Here is a 17,234-nt window from a genome sequence, read left to right as displayed (position 1 = left end):
GCAAAAGTAGCAGCTCCACAAGCTCAAAGCGCGCCGCGTCGCGTTTCTGATACTATTGTGTGACGTTGTAGTATGATTAAGTAGGGCATTAATTAAAAAAAAAAACTAGTCCCATACTGACTTTGTCAATGACCGTGACAAATGAATTTAAATATTTCACAGGATGCGCTACGTGGCCTGAAAATGGAGTAGCGTTGATAATCAATCAAAGCTTGACCCAGCCGCAAAGCCGTGGGTCGGTTGGCCAGTCAAATCCGAATGTTATGTTTGTGACACCCACCATCACACCAACAAGGCAATTCAAAATAAATATTAACAAGATGAATATTGCATGTATTAAATTCCTCTTGTCAGCGTTTGCTATGATTCATTTAGTGGTATAAGCTCTGATTATTTGGCAGATAAGAATAATAATTTAAAGAATAGTTGACGATGTCATGCACATTCCTTAGCTGCAACGGACTGCAAGAAAGTCAAAGTCAACATGAATGAAGGCATGACATTTGATGAAAGGATGATAGCTGTTAATGAGCATTTCATATGAGACAACTGTATATGTGATCACTAAAGGTATGGATGCCTTGTGTTGTTTCCAACTATAATTTATACAGTAAGGTCAACCATTGACTGCTTGGTATCAAAACAGCATCATATTCAAACTAATGAGATCCACATTGGCTTGATTTCTGTTTGTTTACCCAGAGAAATGAAAAATGGAGCAAAGACGACCTTGAAACATTCCTGTTGATAATGATGATGATCATACATGATAATAATCACTGTATCACAACAAGTACTGTGTAATATACTTGATATCGTTGCTGTCGGGTGGAAACCTTGTATCTCCAAAACCATGACTTTTCAGGAACTGGAAAAAATTGTCTTCATTGATGTGTGTCCTCTCTTCCGAGTGAGTCTTCCAACATGTTCTTGTGCAAAAACAGTGCAGTAATCGGTCTCTAGCTGTGATGACAAATGTCACAACAGTCCAGGCAGAACTCCATACACTCCTTGGACTCACAGCAGGAGCAGGCCTCGAACAGGACAGAGTGGCATTGCTGGTGACAGCGGAGCTCCTCTACAGGGGTTTCCTGGAGGGTGGCACAGCAGCGGGCACAGCAGCGGCAGCAGGACGAGCACAGGGCATGGAAAGAGGACGAACAGGCTTCCAACAGAGCCAGGAGCAGCGCTGAGCACTGACACCACAGACAGGCTACGACCAGGTGCATACAGGAGCCTGGTGGTTGGACACAACAAACACATCACTTACAAGGTTATTATAGTTTTACATTTTTCATTAGTTAGTCTTTTTTTTCAGTTTACCACAGTTTAGTTAAGATGTACATTGCCGGGTTGTACTGCCAGGGGCCCGTGACGGCCACACATTGTACAACCCAACTTACTGCTGCCAGGGGGCGTGATAGTGAAATGCAGCGAGATTCTGCCAAGACCCGGAAAAGACGCGCTGTCATTGGCCAGTAGTCACTTTCAGTGGCAGGGAAAACACTCACCTGGTACATAACTCGGACGGCGCTGAGTCGGCTCAAGCGAACTTCGCACCGTTTGGCACGGCAACTCGCTCGCTTTGGCTTGCTCGGTGGTGCCTCTCGTGGCTCAAGTTCGCTTGAGACGGCACGCCTCCGACGCGGTCCAAAACTATACTTTATCGTAAAAAGAAATGTGTTCCGCAGTTGTCGAAAAAGAACGAGATTTGATCACGGGGTGGGGGTTGACTGCCCATTGCTCAGCGAGGCACTCCCCCAGACCAGTTAAATAATTAGGGTTTTGGGCTGTATTAGAATGTGACAACGCCCCCACCGTCCCCTCTGGGGGCGGCGTCCTTGTTTTCTCTTTTTTGCATTCAGCCAATCGCAAGGCAGGCAGGGCGGGGCTTGGTAGAATCTCGCTGTAGAAAAAATCACGCTGCCAGGGGCCACACGTTGTCAAGGCACGCCTTTGCTACAATCCGCAACAAACTTGGCGCAAACACTGTTCAGGGGTCTGGTATGAGAATAATCACACAAAAAAAACTAAATTGCACACGTACAGTGTGTGGTGCTGCAGCAGGGTTACAGCATTGTTTAACACTTCAAATGGCCATTGCTCTGATCAGTGCAATATAGGATTTGAAGGCTGCTACGAGGCCTTCAAATTTAAAAGTAGATTTCCAGATTCCAAAAGTCCAGATTCCAAAAGTCATAAAGTATAGAAAAATGTAAATGATAATAAATTATAATTATAAAGTTAAGTAAAAGTCTCTTCACAGTTTGGTTGGAAAGTATCTCTAGGACTACTGATACTTTCCATGTTGTATCTGTACTAATACTTTCCACCGTCACCACAAGCTTCCATGCATCTCCAACATACAGACTACCCCCTCCTCCACCTCAGTGAAACATCCAAGTTGTTTTTGGTTCCAAACTAGTATACGCTATTTCAAACAGCAACGATGCAGACATCATGGTACTAGGGTTACAGGGATTAACGATACTATTAACCTTTAAATTAATCTCATGCATGTTTATCTCCCGTTCTCCTTAGAACTTAAAAAGGAGAAAACTACAGTTCTTCCAGTGATCAAGTGTGTGTGTGGTTTACTTAATCACAGAACCTGGATCAGTCTTTAGGGAAAACAAACGGGTCACCGGGGCCTCCAGTGATGAACAACAACCACAACCAAAGCTGTCAGTGGATAATTGCTCTCGTAACCAAATTGGGTGCACATTAAAAGTGCATATTTTAACCCCAGTTATGCAACAAGGCGCCTCTATGAAGCCTGACTTATAAAAAGCAGATATGCAAGCTCATGACGGGTCTCGTTTGCAACGTGTCGTGAGCTTGTAGATCTGCTATTTCTGGCACGCGACACCTTTCTGCGCAGTTACAGTAAGTATAGCTGCGGCTTTATTGACTTATCCGTTGTGTTATTATTAGCGTGCTACTGTTTGTTTCATCACCAACATGGAGCAGATGCTGAGGCAGGCTGATGCAAATCGAGGTTCTTTTATCCTGTTTACTTAAGGAGGTAAATGAAAGGAAGACGGCTGAATTCCCTGGGGAGCGGGGTTCAAAGTTTTCTGCTTTAGCTGCTTGAATTATACTCCCCCCTCACACGTCATTTATGCTAAAGTGCTGTGTGTGTGTGTGTGTGTGTGTGTGTGTGTGTGTGTGTGTGTGTGTGTGTGTGTGTGTGTGTGTGTGTGTGTGTGTGTGTGTGTGTGTGGCTGTGTGTCAGTGTATGAGTGCAGATGAATGTGTTATGTGAGGCCACACAATATTGATTTAATGCAGAGCTTTATTGCGATAACAACATGAACGCAGTTCATCAAATACCTGCGTTATCGCAGGCACTGATTGTTTTGTAAGAAAGAACCAACCGACCGACTTTAAACTCGTCATGCATCCGAGGGAGTGATGCACCAAGTAGGAAGTTTGTAGGCTTAGCAAATCTCCCAAAATTATTGTTAAATCCGCAAATCCCCAAATGGAGTACCCTGATTTCATCAATATGACATCATAGTATACGTCATAGACTGGCCTGGACATATTTGCTAATGCCTCACACAGTGGCGTTCCCAGGATTTACATTTAGGGCAGGGCGAGATTTTTCGCCCCCTCCCCCCCCCCCATTACCCCCAAAAAATACATTTCAACTAAATCGGGGATCGAAAACCAGCGAAAGTGGCCGTTTTCAAAATGTTTTGGCCATTATCTCTGGAACGGAAGGTCCAATCTGCTCAGTTCAAAGCTTGTTGGATGCGTGACTTTGAGGACATTAAGCACGCAATGACATTTTAGGGTTATTTGTTTTTTTTAGGGGAGGCGAGATCTTAGTTGGGCAGGCAACCGCCTGCCTGGGCATAAAATTGACACAGGCAGACATACAGTCAGATGCAGAGATCTCCATATACGGGCATAAAAGGGACACAGTCAGAGAGACGGGTGCAACTGACAACAGGTAGAATGGGTACAACGGGTATCATAACTGGGTGGGGCGTGCATTCCCACATTGCATCGTTCAATAATTTCTGGATTAGATCAATACTGCGGTTATTAAATATATTTTTTTATTTGTTTCTACTTCATGTACATCATCGGTTCTCAAAGTGGGGTCCAGGGACCCCCAGGGGTCCTTGAGGGGGATCCAGGGGGTCCCCAGCTAAATGATGGATAGTTAGGAACCAAATGGACCCTAGCGGATCCATTTGGTTCCATTTGTACTCTGTCAGAGTTAAATGAACATTGATTTTACACTATTAATTGGAAATGCCATTAAATGGTGGTCCATAGCCTAAAATGCATGTCAAAATGGGGGTCCTTGAAATTTAATTGGTTGAGAATCACTGCTAGAGCCGTAACTTCTCTTATTATGGGGGTCCCTGGTATATCTTTTCAAATGGGGGGGGGGTCCACGGGCTAATAAGTGTCATGTCCATGACATGAATAAGTTTGAGAACCACTGATGTACATTACATTGCCCCACCAGGGAGATGGTTCTGGTTCCTACCGTCCTGTGTGGCAGCAGCTATCTGTGAGCGGGCCAGACTATCCTGGCTCTTATTGGTCCGCTTGCTGCTGCTGGTGCTGTGGACCGATAGGCTGGAGCCCTGAAGTCTGCTCAGCGCTGGTGGAACAGGAAGAATGTTGTGGTTGGGGAGCCTAGGGGAGACAGAGCAGCCACATCGGGCACAGCGGGGCTTATGGAAGTCACCCTGAGGTGTGTGGAACACCTGTGTCTTCACTGGAGGCCCCTGCGATGATGCATCCACCATGGACACAGGCTGGCCTGCAGACAAGTGGGTGGGCAGCGAGGTTATTGTAGTTTAGATTTTTTTGTTAGTTTAGATTATTATCACCTGGTTAAAGGAGTCTGGTAGGAGACTCATTGGAGACTTTTTGAGAATCAAATTATTGGCTTAGGAATGCGACAAAAACAAAACAATCTCCATGAATTCAAGGCTTCATGATAATTGACAGAAAATAGGTAATTTTTGGGGTGAACTACTCCTTTAAGAATCAAATAGACCATGACACACTCAGAATAACTTCAGAAGATATGTAAACACTATCTAACAACATTAACCAATAACTTCAGAAGATATGTAAACACTATATAACAGCACTAACAAATGACTATTTCCCTAACAGTTTCCCTAACTATTCCCCCTACAGTTTAAAACAAATGCATAATGAACTAAAGAAATACCAAACAAAAGCCAAACTAACAAACAAAAACCTTGAACCACACCTTTTATTCACATTACAAGTCAAGAGATATCAATGTGATACTGGCAGCTCAGTTCAGTGAGTTGTTTATTAGGTGTGTCAGTCAAGGCCTCTACTTACTGGTAATGAGGTCATTGGGGACAGCATTGTGCCGGGCAACAGGATCATGTGATGTTGGGATCTCTTCCCCTGCTGATCTGAGCGATGCGCTACCTTCAACACGTATCAAAGAAAGGTCACATTAGTGAACTGCGGTCAGAGCACAGAGGGTTTGTTTCAACCAATTAGACATTTTTATCGCTTCCAATTTCACTTGTTTATCCTGTGTATCCTGTGATTTGATTAAATTGATAACCCGAAATATGCTATGGGCTATATTCCCATAGCATATAGCTATTTAACACAAAATAATATAAATTCTTGTACCTTTATGTCACAGTAACACACCAGCCTGTGTTACTGTGCTGTACAGTGTTCTGACATACAGTACATTATTCCAGTGGTTCTCAAAGTGGGGTCCCGGAACCCCCAGGGGTCTTTGAGGGGGTTATAGGGGGTCCCTAGCTAAATGTGTTAATATAGCATCAAGATCAGTTTAACCACTGTAACCCTATATACATTATACTGTAGGGTTAAATAACAGCTTATTACATTACAGCTATTTGAAAATTGCTGATCTACAAGCTCACCAACGTGTTGTGGTGGGACATGCACATACAGCATGTTAGTGACAACAGGCTGAATGTAAGTTAGTTCACAAATCAGATAATTTACCATTTACCTTGAGTCATGTCCAGTGTCCTGTCCACAGGCCTGTCATTTCCTGCTGATAACATCTCTTCTTATCTTCATGTCTGTGGAGGGTCAGAACCCTCATCTTCCTCCCTGCTGTGTTCACTAGTCAGCAGGCTTCCTCACTGCAGTTACACCACACAACAAGAACACCCACCTTGGCTGAGTCACAACCCAGCACTGTGTGTGTGTGTGTGTGTGTGTGTGTGTGTGTGTGTGTGTGTGTGTGTGTGTGTGTGTGTGTGTGTGTGTGTGTGTGTGTGTGTGTGTGTGTGTGTGTGTGTGTGTGTGTGTGTGTGTGTGTGTGTGTGTGTGTGTGTGTGTGTGTGTGTGTGTGTGTGTGTGTGTGTGTGCGTGTGCGTGCGCTAGGGGGCATCTGGGTGTGAGTGAAACTCCTTTACCATGAGTCTGAAGTTGCACATCAGTGACTCACTAATGCCTAATTTGCACCTCGCCGTACAACGGTATCACGCGCCAAAAACAGCCGATCTACAAGCTCACAACGCGTTGCATCCCCAGCGCGTTGTGAGCTTGTAGATCGTCTGTTTTCGGCGTGTGTGTATCCCCTCCAAACAGGCTGATCCCAGACATCAGCCGGGATACAGCGACATGACTCTGATGTTATCTTCTCCGTTCTGCTTTTAGTCACCTCACACAATGGAGACACATGCCCCGTAAGAGTGTTAGAATTGTGTGTGCACACACACACACACACACGTTTGTATTACTATCCTTGTGAGGACCGAGATGTCATTTTAGGTCACATTTTAGGACAGTGATTTTATGAATTTGACGCCTAGAGCCCAAAATCTACAAGCTCACAAATCAGGCATAACTATAAGTATAAATCAGGCAAAAGTGAGTATAGACCAGGCATAAATCCAACCCTAACCCCTAAACCTAACCTCTAAAATGTCTTATTCTAACCTGAAACCTTTGCCATCTGTATACCTAACTCCACAAATCTGTGCTCAAAATGTTGATTTCTCAAATTCTACTATACTATACTACTATACTCGTGGGGACATTCGACCCTCTAATGTATATTAATACAAGTACACACACACACACACACACACAACCTACCTCATAACAATCCTGTCCAGGCCGCTGCAAGGCCTTCATTATCCACACAAATGTGATAGAAAGGACCATCCATCCATATTTCAAATCTTTTTTTTATTCATTAGCATTACAATAGATCAAAATCTTTTCTACAAGTTCTTTAATCTGTATTGTCCTGGCTGCTTTGTATTATCATAAAAGAGACGGGAGGTCACCGGGGACAGAGAGAAAAGAATGCGACTGTTATGATCATCATTCAAATCAGAGTCAGGACCGCTGAATAGATGAATCATTATCATATATCTATGTTTCATATACAACACTCTCAGGGCTTTTGTTTCCCATGAATCTGCGCGTTATTCGCGGATAAACACAACATGAAAATAAGATAGGCCACTTCCTTCATGTCTGACTGTGCTTGTTACAGAAAACACCAGCTTCACAGCTGTAAACACGGAATCGTCATTACAACATGTGTGGTGCAGGCATGTCAACAGTTTGTTTACAGCAACAAATACACAACAGTACAGGACAGTAGAGTCAGACAATGCAGTTTAATAACTCAGATCAACACCTATTGTACACACACCAAGCATGATACGTAACTATACAGTAAATATAATCCACAACGATTTTATGAATTGAAATGAAATGAAAGGACGGCCTTGTGGGTTTTCCTCTCTCCATGTCCAGTTGGACTGCCAGCTACCCTGCCATTTTAGACAATTTGTTTGAAGTTTTCATGTAACCCCAAAGTAACCTACTGTAATGTATTGATTGATGTCCAGATGGTGGTTTGGTTAAAAAATGCTAATGATGATTACTGTCAATTGTGGAAAATGCAGAAGATGACAATAATTTTACAACACTGATCTGAATGTTATTTCATTTTCTTTAGCTATGATGGAGTTGGTTGGAGTCTCCAGTCCTGTCAGTGTCATCACATCTTGACGATGAAGATGAGCAGAGAGACCAGCCTCTTCCCGAGGTACTGTTAACTTTAGTACCGTCAAAGTGCTTTGTTGAAATACAGTACAATACATGTTGACTCGTCTGTCGTCCAATGAGCATATTGTGGCACTTCAAAGCAACTCATAAATGAAGCAGTCGAAGTGGTGTGATGCCATGCTAACTCTCAGTCAGTAAACACGTCACATGGAAGAGAGCTAATCAGGAAGTGTCACCTAAATGGGCTGACAGTGTATCAAAGGCAGCCCTGAGAGACAACAGCAAGCCTAAAGGCGCTGTGTCTTTATCAGCAAAGACAACATTTGACATTAGTCAAAACAAGGAGCTCAAAACTCTCTGAGAGTTGAGAGAACTTGAAACGCAGAGAGCTTTGTTCTTTATTTTAGTTGGTGAAAGCTGCTGCTTCACTTCCCGTTGATCATCAGTGGATGACAGGCTGTTATTGTGCTGTTTAATGATGAGATTGTCTATAAATTCCCTTATATTTATGTTTAGTAGACTAATATAGTTCTATACAGGCAAAGGAGCAGTTGGGGGGGGAGTATGTAATGAACACTGAATTTCATATTTCATATGTCTTTCCTTTTTTCATTAGATGGTACTCGTTTACTTTGTTAAAGTTTGTTGCAATGAAAACAAGCAACACAATCACACATTAATATTAATTTATTGCACTGTAATTGCACATTGTATACTTTTTAAATACGTTCAAGTACAAAGGGTTGTTTGTAGCATACAACATAAAAAGACAGGCTGTGTATAATTATGCATTATGGATCCATAATACATACTGTACCATAATACCATAATCATGAACCATTAGGGCCTCGATCAAAACAACATGAATCACTTTGAACCTGGAGTCCCCATTTTGGGCATAGGGGAAAACTAAAAGTAAATAGCAGCTCTCCCAGCTCACAACGAGTCACATTGCGACAAATTGTGAGCTTGTAGATCGGCTATTTCCACAATTCGGCATACGACAAAGTGCACAGGGCTTAAGTGGTTAAAACTTCTCATTTAGAGTTTTATTAGCAGAAGACAAGACCAATAAAGCCTCCAACCCATATCCTAATCCATTTTCTATTTCTTTCTAAAAAAAAGAGCACAAATTGATGGCAAATATTTATGTGAACCATTAAGGCAAGAATGATGCATAATGTAGCTGAAATTACAAGCCACTGTTTATTTATCTTTTGACCAGTTGTTTCTACATGGAGGAGATTGTGATTGCATCAGCACATGACATTACACAGACAAGAAGGTGAGTACATTGACTTTTTATTTTTCATCAGTGATGTGGAGATGATAGCTTATAGTTGGTAAAATACGAACCCATATTACAGACAAAAGTAGCACACTTTTGTGCATATTTTACTTTCATTAGGCTAATACATACTACTGTATAGTGTACTTAAAGTTTACATTAGTTTACAAAGTCAAGAAGAAGAAGCGATACATCAGGAATGTTTATACACTACGTTCCCAGACTTTTTTCATCTCACGAAGAGAAAAGCCTTTAAGAGAACTAGAGCCAAAAGTGTCTATAGTAACTTCAGTTTTTTGTACTTCCCCCAGTCTTTTATGACCAATCACACAACACACTTTTGTGAATGTAAACAGATCAGGGCCCACTTGAAAATCGGCCCACCCATCAGACCATTGTTAAGTGGTCAAATGGACGGGCTGCCTGGACCACTGGTCAGAGGTCATGCCAGGTCAAACAAGTGCTCTTCAGACATCAAACATTCTTGGTCTTCATTTAATACTTCCTCTTTAAGAATGAAGGATCTGCAACACACAAACCATGTGTTTGGTTTGTAGTATGGTTATGGGTGATTTTTACTCAGTATACATCAGGCATTAGAGGTCGAGAGCTGGTTAATACTGTTCAAGTGAATGGAACTTACTTCTGTAGAGGTGGGCAACAGTCATGGTTAACGTGTGCAGAAGTGTTCTGTTGCGTTTGGCCTCCATTTACACATCCATTGTTTCCTCTTTTAAACCCTGGCAGAGATGCCTCGCTCAGTGCAGTCTGAGGGGAAAAAAAGAGTCAAATACCAAAAAGAGGAGTCAAATACCAAATAATCCAATACCAATTACCAAAAAGAAGATTCAAATACCAACTACGACCAATGCCAATACCAATTACCAAAAAGAGGAGTTAAATACCAAATACCAAATAGTCAAATGGCAAAAAGAGGAGTCATATATTAAAAAAGTGAGAAAGAACCAAAAACGGGTCCATTTGGTTCCATTTCGTACTCTCTCAGAGTTAAATAAATTACACTGACGATTTTACAGTAGATAGATTGGTGTCCCAGAGGGGGGGAAAGGGTATGAAATAGGGGTCCGTGACCCAATGCATATACTGTAACTCGGGTCCCTGAAATGAAAAAGGTTGAGACATGAAGCTCTTACCTGTAGGCTAGCTGTCAGCACACTCCCAAACATTGTGTTAGTGGACATGGTCTTCATCAGCGCTGCATGTCTGCAGAATGACATTAACACAATGCTGTAGTTTCCATTCATATTTAAAATGCGCTGAAAACAATATCAGACAATTGAAAATTAATTAATTCTGAAAATAATAATAAGGTAATTATTATTATTATTATGAGAGACGACATGTGGATGGCTTGAGTGACAGAGGAAGATGCAGAAAACAGAAGCAGATGGAAAACATATGATTCTCTGTGGCGACCCCTGATGGGAATTACAGTAGCCGAAAGAAGAAGAAGAAAGAAGGTTGTACCCAGTGATTTTCTGAGACCTTCTCCTCTGAAACTCCTGCTCGTCCACGGTCCACACGGCTCCCTTCATGTTCTCCACACGAACAAAACACTTGTGCAAGCTGAGGTTGTGACGCACCGCGTTCTGAAGAACACACAACACAACATTCATATGAACAAAACACTTGTGCAAACTGAGGTTGTTCACAGCATGTGTGAGCTTATAGATCTGCTATATTTGAAATAGGGCTTACTGTATGTAGTTCATTCATAATGTACTTTTTCCCCAGAGTCCAATATTTGTCTTTGAAATGTAGTGGACTGAAAGTCATAACTATCCAAAAGTACAAATACTCTAGTAAATTACAAATACTATTATAATTGTATTAAACTAAGTACAGTACTCAAGTACATTTATTTGGTGTCCACCATGGTTCTTAACTATGTCTTTGTTATTGTTGTTATTGCTGCTACAATACAGATGAAGCAAAACCAAAGAATTGTGCCCTTACAGTATGTGTAAGATTTAACAACAACAATGTCCCGATTTAAAGATTTTAATATACAAGCATACATCAGCTATATATATTTTTTTTACATTTTAACAACGCACATCTTGTATGGGGAGTTCCTGGCACAACATGTTTTCAGATGGGGGTCATTGACATGAAACAGTTGAAACACTGTCATAACGAACCTTCCAAGTAGCTGCATTTCTTCTGAAATAAGCGAATGTTCGTGTGAACCAGCTGTATATCTCATTGAGGGTTAACTGCATGTCCGACGCTTCCATTATAGCCTGAAAGAGATCAAACAATGACAACATATTTAATTCTTATTTTCTTCATCTATCTATCTATCTCAGTGGTTCCCCAACCTTTTCTGGATCAGGGCCCACTTGAAAATCATGAAAGCATTTGTGGCCCACCCATGACCACTTAACACGGCAGTCGAATGCATTTTCAGAGCATGTTTATTTTAACGATCAATCAATACAGTAGATTGTGTTCCGGCTTGGATCAATGGAACTAAAGTAGTACAGTATTAAGTTCCTATTCATCATTATCATTATCATAACACATTTTTCAAGGTTTTAATATTATGGTATATATATATATATATATATTAGTATTATATTATTAATGTTATATTATCAATGAAATCGGAGTGTTTTGCCAATCATTTGGCAAAACACTCCCACCAGTTGGCCTGGTTGGATAGATCTTCAATGCTGACCCATGCAGTCATTCAGTTGTAAACATACAGATCTTACCTGTCTAATGAGTGTGGCGTAGGTGAAGGGAGGTCTGATGTCAGCATTCTTATACAGCTCAAAAGGGGATCCTTTTTCTATAGATAATCAGAATCAACTTTATTGTCACATCACAGGTTTGCAGGCGTAAAGAAGTGGGTGAAATTTGTTTCAGATTTAGTTTTTGTTGTTTTAAGGATGAGAAAAAGACAAGAAGAAATCTTCAGCAAAATCATCAACAATATCCACAGGAGAAAAAAAAAGTTTATATAAGTGTGCAATGAGGCATATTTAGCTGTAGAAATACATGTGTATATCGTCTCTGTTGGGTGGCAAATATGTCCAAAAACGTTCAGGATTCAAATGAAAAAACAGCAAAAGTGATGCTTTTGTGTGACGTTGTAGTATGATCAAGTAGGGCGTGAATTTACGAAGAAAAAAAAGTTAAAATATGGAGTTTTCTGCCCGACAGCAAAGATATAGCTAGCAGAAACCATAGTAACTGTACCTGAGGACAGAGGGCAGTGCGAGGGCTGATGACATCCTCTGACGGGCCCTGCATCGCAGGGTGTCCGGGACGGAGACACTCCTCCAAACCCATGGGATGATACTGATGGGGATGAGGAGGAGGAGGAGGATGATGATGGTGGTGGTGGTGGTGGTGGTAGTGGTGGGGCGGCAGGCCCCAGGGGAGGGCTGGGGTTCTGAACTACGGCTTGAGGACTTGCTGGAGGTAAACTCTTGGACGCGGCAACAGCAGACGCTGGACCCATCTAGGTGGGACAGAAAGAGCGATCTGAGCTGCATGGGCCAAACAAGAGCTTAATGAAAATTGGACAGATGAGCTGCCTAGAGGTGATGGTGGAAGAATTACTCAGATTAGTTACTGTTCAGATCTGAATCGGTGTTAGGAAGCATGTCCTTGCTGACATTAGGAACCCAGCAGGGTTCAAACTCACAACATTCCATATGAAAGGCGTATGCTCTAACCGCTACACTAAAGTATGTTACTATAATTTAACTTATACAATTGGGGTCGTTGTATTTGGTCTACTACTGAGACATTTTGATCCTGTGTCTAGGTTGGACACGATCTTTGACACAATCCTGTTTCTGGTTTGACCTGAAGGTCAAAATGTAATTTCTCCCCAGACCAAGCAGGCAGGCTCTATTAGCTCAGTGGTAAAAATGTCAGCACTTGTGCAGGAGACACAGATTCAAATCCTTGGTGGAACAACAAAGTTACAAAGAGTAGCTTTAATGAAAGTTGGTCAGAGGAACAAGGGGGACATTTAAGATGAGTGTAACAAAGTGATTCGATACGGTTCCTCTGCGGCGATGCCACTAATATCCCCAAAGAAGGGAGGCAATCATTGCTAATTAAAGGGTGAAATTGTTTGGTTGAGGGTTGTGATTATTTGCCAGATTAACAAATGATTATCTTCCCTATTATGCTGGCATGTGTGTTGTCTGACAGCCTGGCTGCCATCTGGTCTTAACAGCTGTGCCACCACGGGTGTCATTTGGGGTTCCAGGGGGATGGCGATTGCCACCCTGTAGCTTTCGCATTTAACCTAATGTTGGTCTTTTATTCCTATTTCCTCCACCTCATTTATTTTATGTTCTAAATCAATTAGTCCGATTAACCATTCAAGCCCTATTTTGCGTGTGTGCGTGCGTGCCTGCGTGCGTGTGCGTCCGTGTGTGTGCTGTACTCACGGGTGCAGAGAGTGACTGTGTTTCCAGAGGGGTGAGGTGAAGGTGAGACAACATGGCCTGCAGACGTTCTCGTTCTTTGGAGAGCTGTTGGAGAGCAGTAATGAGAGGATGGTGTGAGAGGAGATTACGGTGCGTTTGAGGGTTTCATGACAACATCTTATATCGTGGAACACAAAATTTAACTATTTCAAAAAGTATAAAACATATGGGTGAATTTTTGTTTTTAATTTGGGTGCTGATCAGTCGAGCGTTTTTTGAGATCAGCTGTGGACACACAGACACACACACAAGTCGACCCTCTTTGACAGCTAGGCTCCTGCAGAGCCAAGCTGTAAAATAATTGGTACTAATATGCCTGGGTACCCTGATGGTGTCTCTATGATTGCTCACCTGAAGGTGTAGCTGTCGCACCACCTGCATCTGCACCCGACACTGAGCTGTGCTCCTGTCATCCAGAGTGTGCTCGCTCCCCAAATGCCTAACAATACACACACACAAATAACCCCATAATATATGCATTATATCGTTGCTGTCGGGCAGAAACTTCTTACATATCTCCATATTTTCACTTTTCATGTTTATTCGTAAATGAATGCCCTACTTGATCATACTGCAGCGTCACACAAAAGTATCAAAAATAACAGACGCCTGGGTCGCTGGAGTAGCAGAAGAGTTTGCATGTTCTCCCCGTGTTCTCTAGAGTAGGTACCCTCACAAAAAAACATGCAGTAATCCTGGTCTCTATACTGCCTCCCCCTGGTCAGCCGGGGCGCCTGACAGAGGGTAAAGGAACTGGTTGGAATAACGTGTCCCTTCCACGCGCTACGTCCTACCATACTCCCCCCTAGGTGATAAGAAGCGGCCTGCTCACTCCTCATGCATTGAAGGAGGCATGAGCTCTGGGCTCTCCCGAGGGAGAGTAGCGCCCAGAGGGAGAGTAGCGCCCAGGATTACAAGCCTAGAAAATTGGCACTGGGTGAAAAATGGGTTATAAAATCCTGGGATAAAAATTTAAGAAGAAAAAAAATAGCAGATCTACAATCTCGAAACGCGCCAATCTGAGCTTATCGATCTGCTATTTTTTTGCTTTTAGTATTGTACTATATATAAAATAGAGTTGAAACGTACTTGATGAATTGGCTGATGTTTTCACAGATGGACTCGCATCCAGGCCAGTTGCATACACCATGAGAATACAGCATTTGTGCAACCGAACAGTCCACTTCAAGAGCACTGGAGGGAGATGAGAAGAGAGGGGTAAGTGGTACTGGCATTAGAGGCATAATAAAAAACGCAATACCAAGAAAACGAGAACAAAAAAAGAAGAATGGAAGAATATGACTGAGGGCATTTTGTTTTCTGTGAACAACAACCAAGCAGTGATGACAGAGAAAGGTGGAGGAGGGCACAGACAGATAAAGGGAAACGTCTTCGCTTTTGATTTAGTACATGCATTCATATTGACTTTTCTTTGCAGGTGCTGGAACTTAAATAAAATAAACAAAAACAAAATGTACCGTCCCAAGGGGAATTACAAAAAAACAGTTTCAGTGTAGTCGCACCCAAACACCTCCCGTCTCTCAAAGATGAAAACACACATTTCTACAGATGACAACTCTTTGAAGTTGAAAAAAAAGGCAATGGGAGTTCTTGCATCTAGTGAGAATAGAGCAGTGGTTCTCAAACATTTTCATTTCAAGGACCCCCATCTGAAAATATATTGTGCCGGGGACCATAAGAGAGGATTTAAGTCAAATGTCTTCTAAATGTGTCAAAAATGTTCGCCAATTGTTCAAGATTTTTCCAAAATGTTTCAAAAATAGCAGATTGGCTATTTTCAAACAGCCAAAGTACCTGGTACCCCCTCAAGGATCCCCTGGGGTCCCCGGACCCCACTTTATGAACTAGTGGAATAGAACGTACCATCGTGTCTGGTGAGAGGGGGAATGTCTTCCTGATGCCGTAGCTGAGGTTATAGAGGTAGAGGTAGGCTCCACATGGCTTTCTTCTGTTAGGACCGCAGTGAGCTCCTTCCATATCTGTTGGCTCTCTGCAGTGATGAGGCTAGCTAAAACACACACCCGAACACGCACACGCACACGCGCGCACACACACACACACACACACACACGCACACGCACACGCACACACGCACACACGCACACACAGATAATGTGTATAAATATACTACATTAGAAGTGACTATACTGTACTAGCATAATATATACCAAAGATCATAATCTATCTGTAATAGTGTTTTTTTTTTATGTGTAACCTGCATTTATGATCAGGGAAGCAATGCATATGTTTCCACAGAAGAGGAAGAAGAAGAAGAAGAAGATGGTAGACCTGTAGACAGTGTAGGGGAGCACAGCACTGCTCTGTGTGTCCTGAGGAGCTGCTGCTGTTGGAGGAACTGTTGGAACAGCAGCTGCTGTGGAGACAGCCGCAATAACAGGTAGACACATTACTGACACATTTCACTCACTCACGTAAAATAACTGCTTTCTAATCCAGTCAGAATGCTGATCATTAACAAATACTCCATACAAGACTTGGTTGTTTTCAGGCAAAAGATTGAAGCACTTAAGGCCCACAAAAAGCACACACACACCTCTTTGACCTTCTTGCCTGGAAGCTGTAAAAGCTGCAACTGTAGCTGCTGCTGCTGCTTCTGGTAAAACTCCTTTAAATGTTGCTGTGCAAAAGAGACGCAACATTATACAGGTACAGAGCTGTAATAACTACAGAGGTATAAAGCTGATGAGCCACAGCAGAGCAGGGTTTAGCAAAGCTAAGAGGAGATGTGACAATATGCGAGCAGTAGTATGGATTTATGCCAAGGAAGAGCACTACAGACACGCTGTTTGCCCTGAGAGTGTTGATGGAGTGTTCTCTAATGTACATTAGAGAAGGTCAGAAGGACGGAGTTGTACTGTGTCTTTGTTGGACCTAGAAAAAGCATATCGTCTGTCGGGTGAATGTATCAGTACCTGCTGCAGCAGTAGGGCTTGTTGTTGGTGCTGCAACATAGCCTGCAGTTGAGGAGGCGACAGAAGCTGTTGCATGGCCTGCATGGCCAACACAACCTGAAGCAAACAGTTCACACAGCATGAGAGAGAGACAGAGAGAGAGAGAATTGTTTCATTAAACAGACATGACTGCTAATTTGTTTGTTAATGTAGCCGATCTACAAGCTCACAACACAACACTGGGTTTTATGAATATTGAACCTATGAAAAGGGTTAAAAAGAGCTTGTCACTAAATAATAACTACATTGGATCCATTGGAAGATTTGGAACACAGGTTATTTTTTCCATTTCCTAAAACATAACACTTTTGGACATACAAGGTTTCCATCTGACAGCGACAATTATGTTCTGAAAAGCTCCTGGGTTTTTTGTGCTCTGCAAAATAGCATTAGTCACCAGCTGTATCACTGTGTCACAGTCATTTTGTTTTATTGCTGGATATAATA

The 17,234-nt window shown here is 42.2% G+C and overlaps 2 protein-coding genes across 2 annotated transcripts; both read right to left on the bottom strand.

Moving 5' to 3' along the window:
* Nucleotides 1-959: 959 nt before the first annotated feature.
* LOC311046941 (myoD family inhibitor domain-containing protein-like) lies at nucleotides 960-6,101 on the bottom strand (the record flags this gene model as incomplete). The annotated part of the gene is made up of 4 exons (XM_084059521.1): nucleotides 6,008-6,101; nucleotides 5,347-5,439; nucleotides 4,508-4,786; nucleotides 960-1,237 (listed from the first exon to the last, which is right to left on the bottom strand). Exons 1-4 carry the CDS (start codon nucleotides 6,060-6,062, stop codon nucleotides 960-962), a joined length of 705 nt encoding a protein of 234 aa, XP_083915647.1. The 5' UTR covers nucleotides 6,063-6,101.
* Nucleotides 6,102-9,813: 3,712 nt separating this feature from the next.
* On the bottom strand, nucleotides 9,814-16,854 carry LOC311046940 (forkhead box protein P1-like). The gene is made up of 13 exons (XM_084059520.1): nucleotides 16,749-16,854; nucleotides 16,353-16,453; nucleotides 16,031-16,189; nucleotides 15,679-15,819; nucleotides 14,884-14,988; nucleotides 14,146-14,233; nucleotides 13,756-13,839; nucleotides 12,545-12,809; nucleotides 12,058-12,134; nucleotides 11,482-11,583; nucleotides 10,808-10,929; nucleotides 10,474-10,543; nucleotides 9,814-10,087 (listed from the first exon to the last, which is right to left on the bottom strand). Exons 1-13 carry the CDS (start codon nucleotides 16,830-16,832, stop codon nucleotides 9,959-9,961), a joined length of 1,527 nt encoding a protein of 508 aa, XP_083915646.1. The 5' UTR covers nucleotides 16,833-16,854; the 3' UTR covers nucleotides 9,814-9,958.
* Between the last annotated feature and the right edge of the window lie 380 nt (nucleotides 16,855-17,234).

This window comes from Gymnoscopelus microlampas, assembly GCF_963454915.1.
Source record: "Gymnoscopelus microlampas genome assembly, chromosome: 6".
In the NCBI taxonomy this organism is placed as follows: Eukaryota; Metazoa; Chordata; class Actinopteri; order Myctophiformes; family Myctophidae; genus Gymnoscopelus; species Gymnoscopelus microlampas.
This window is presented reverse-complemented; position numbering and strand designations above follow the sequence as displayed.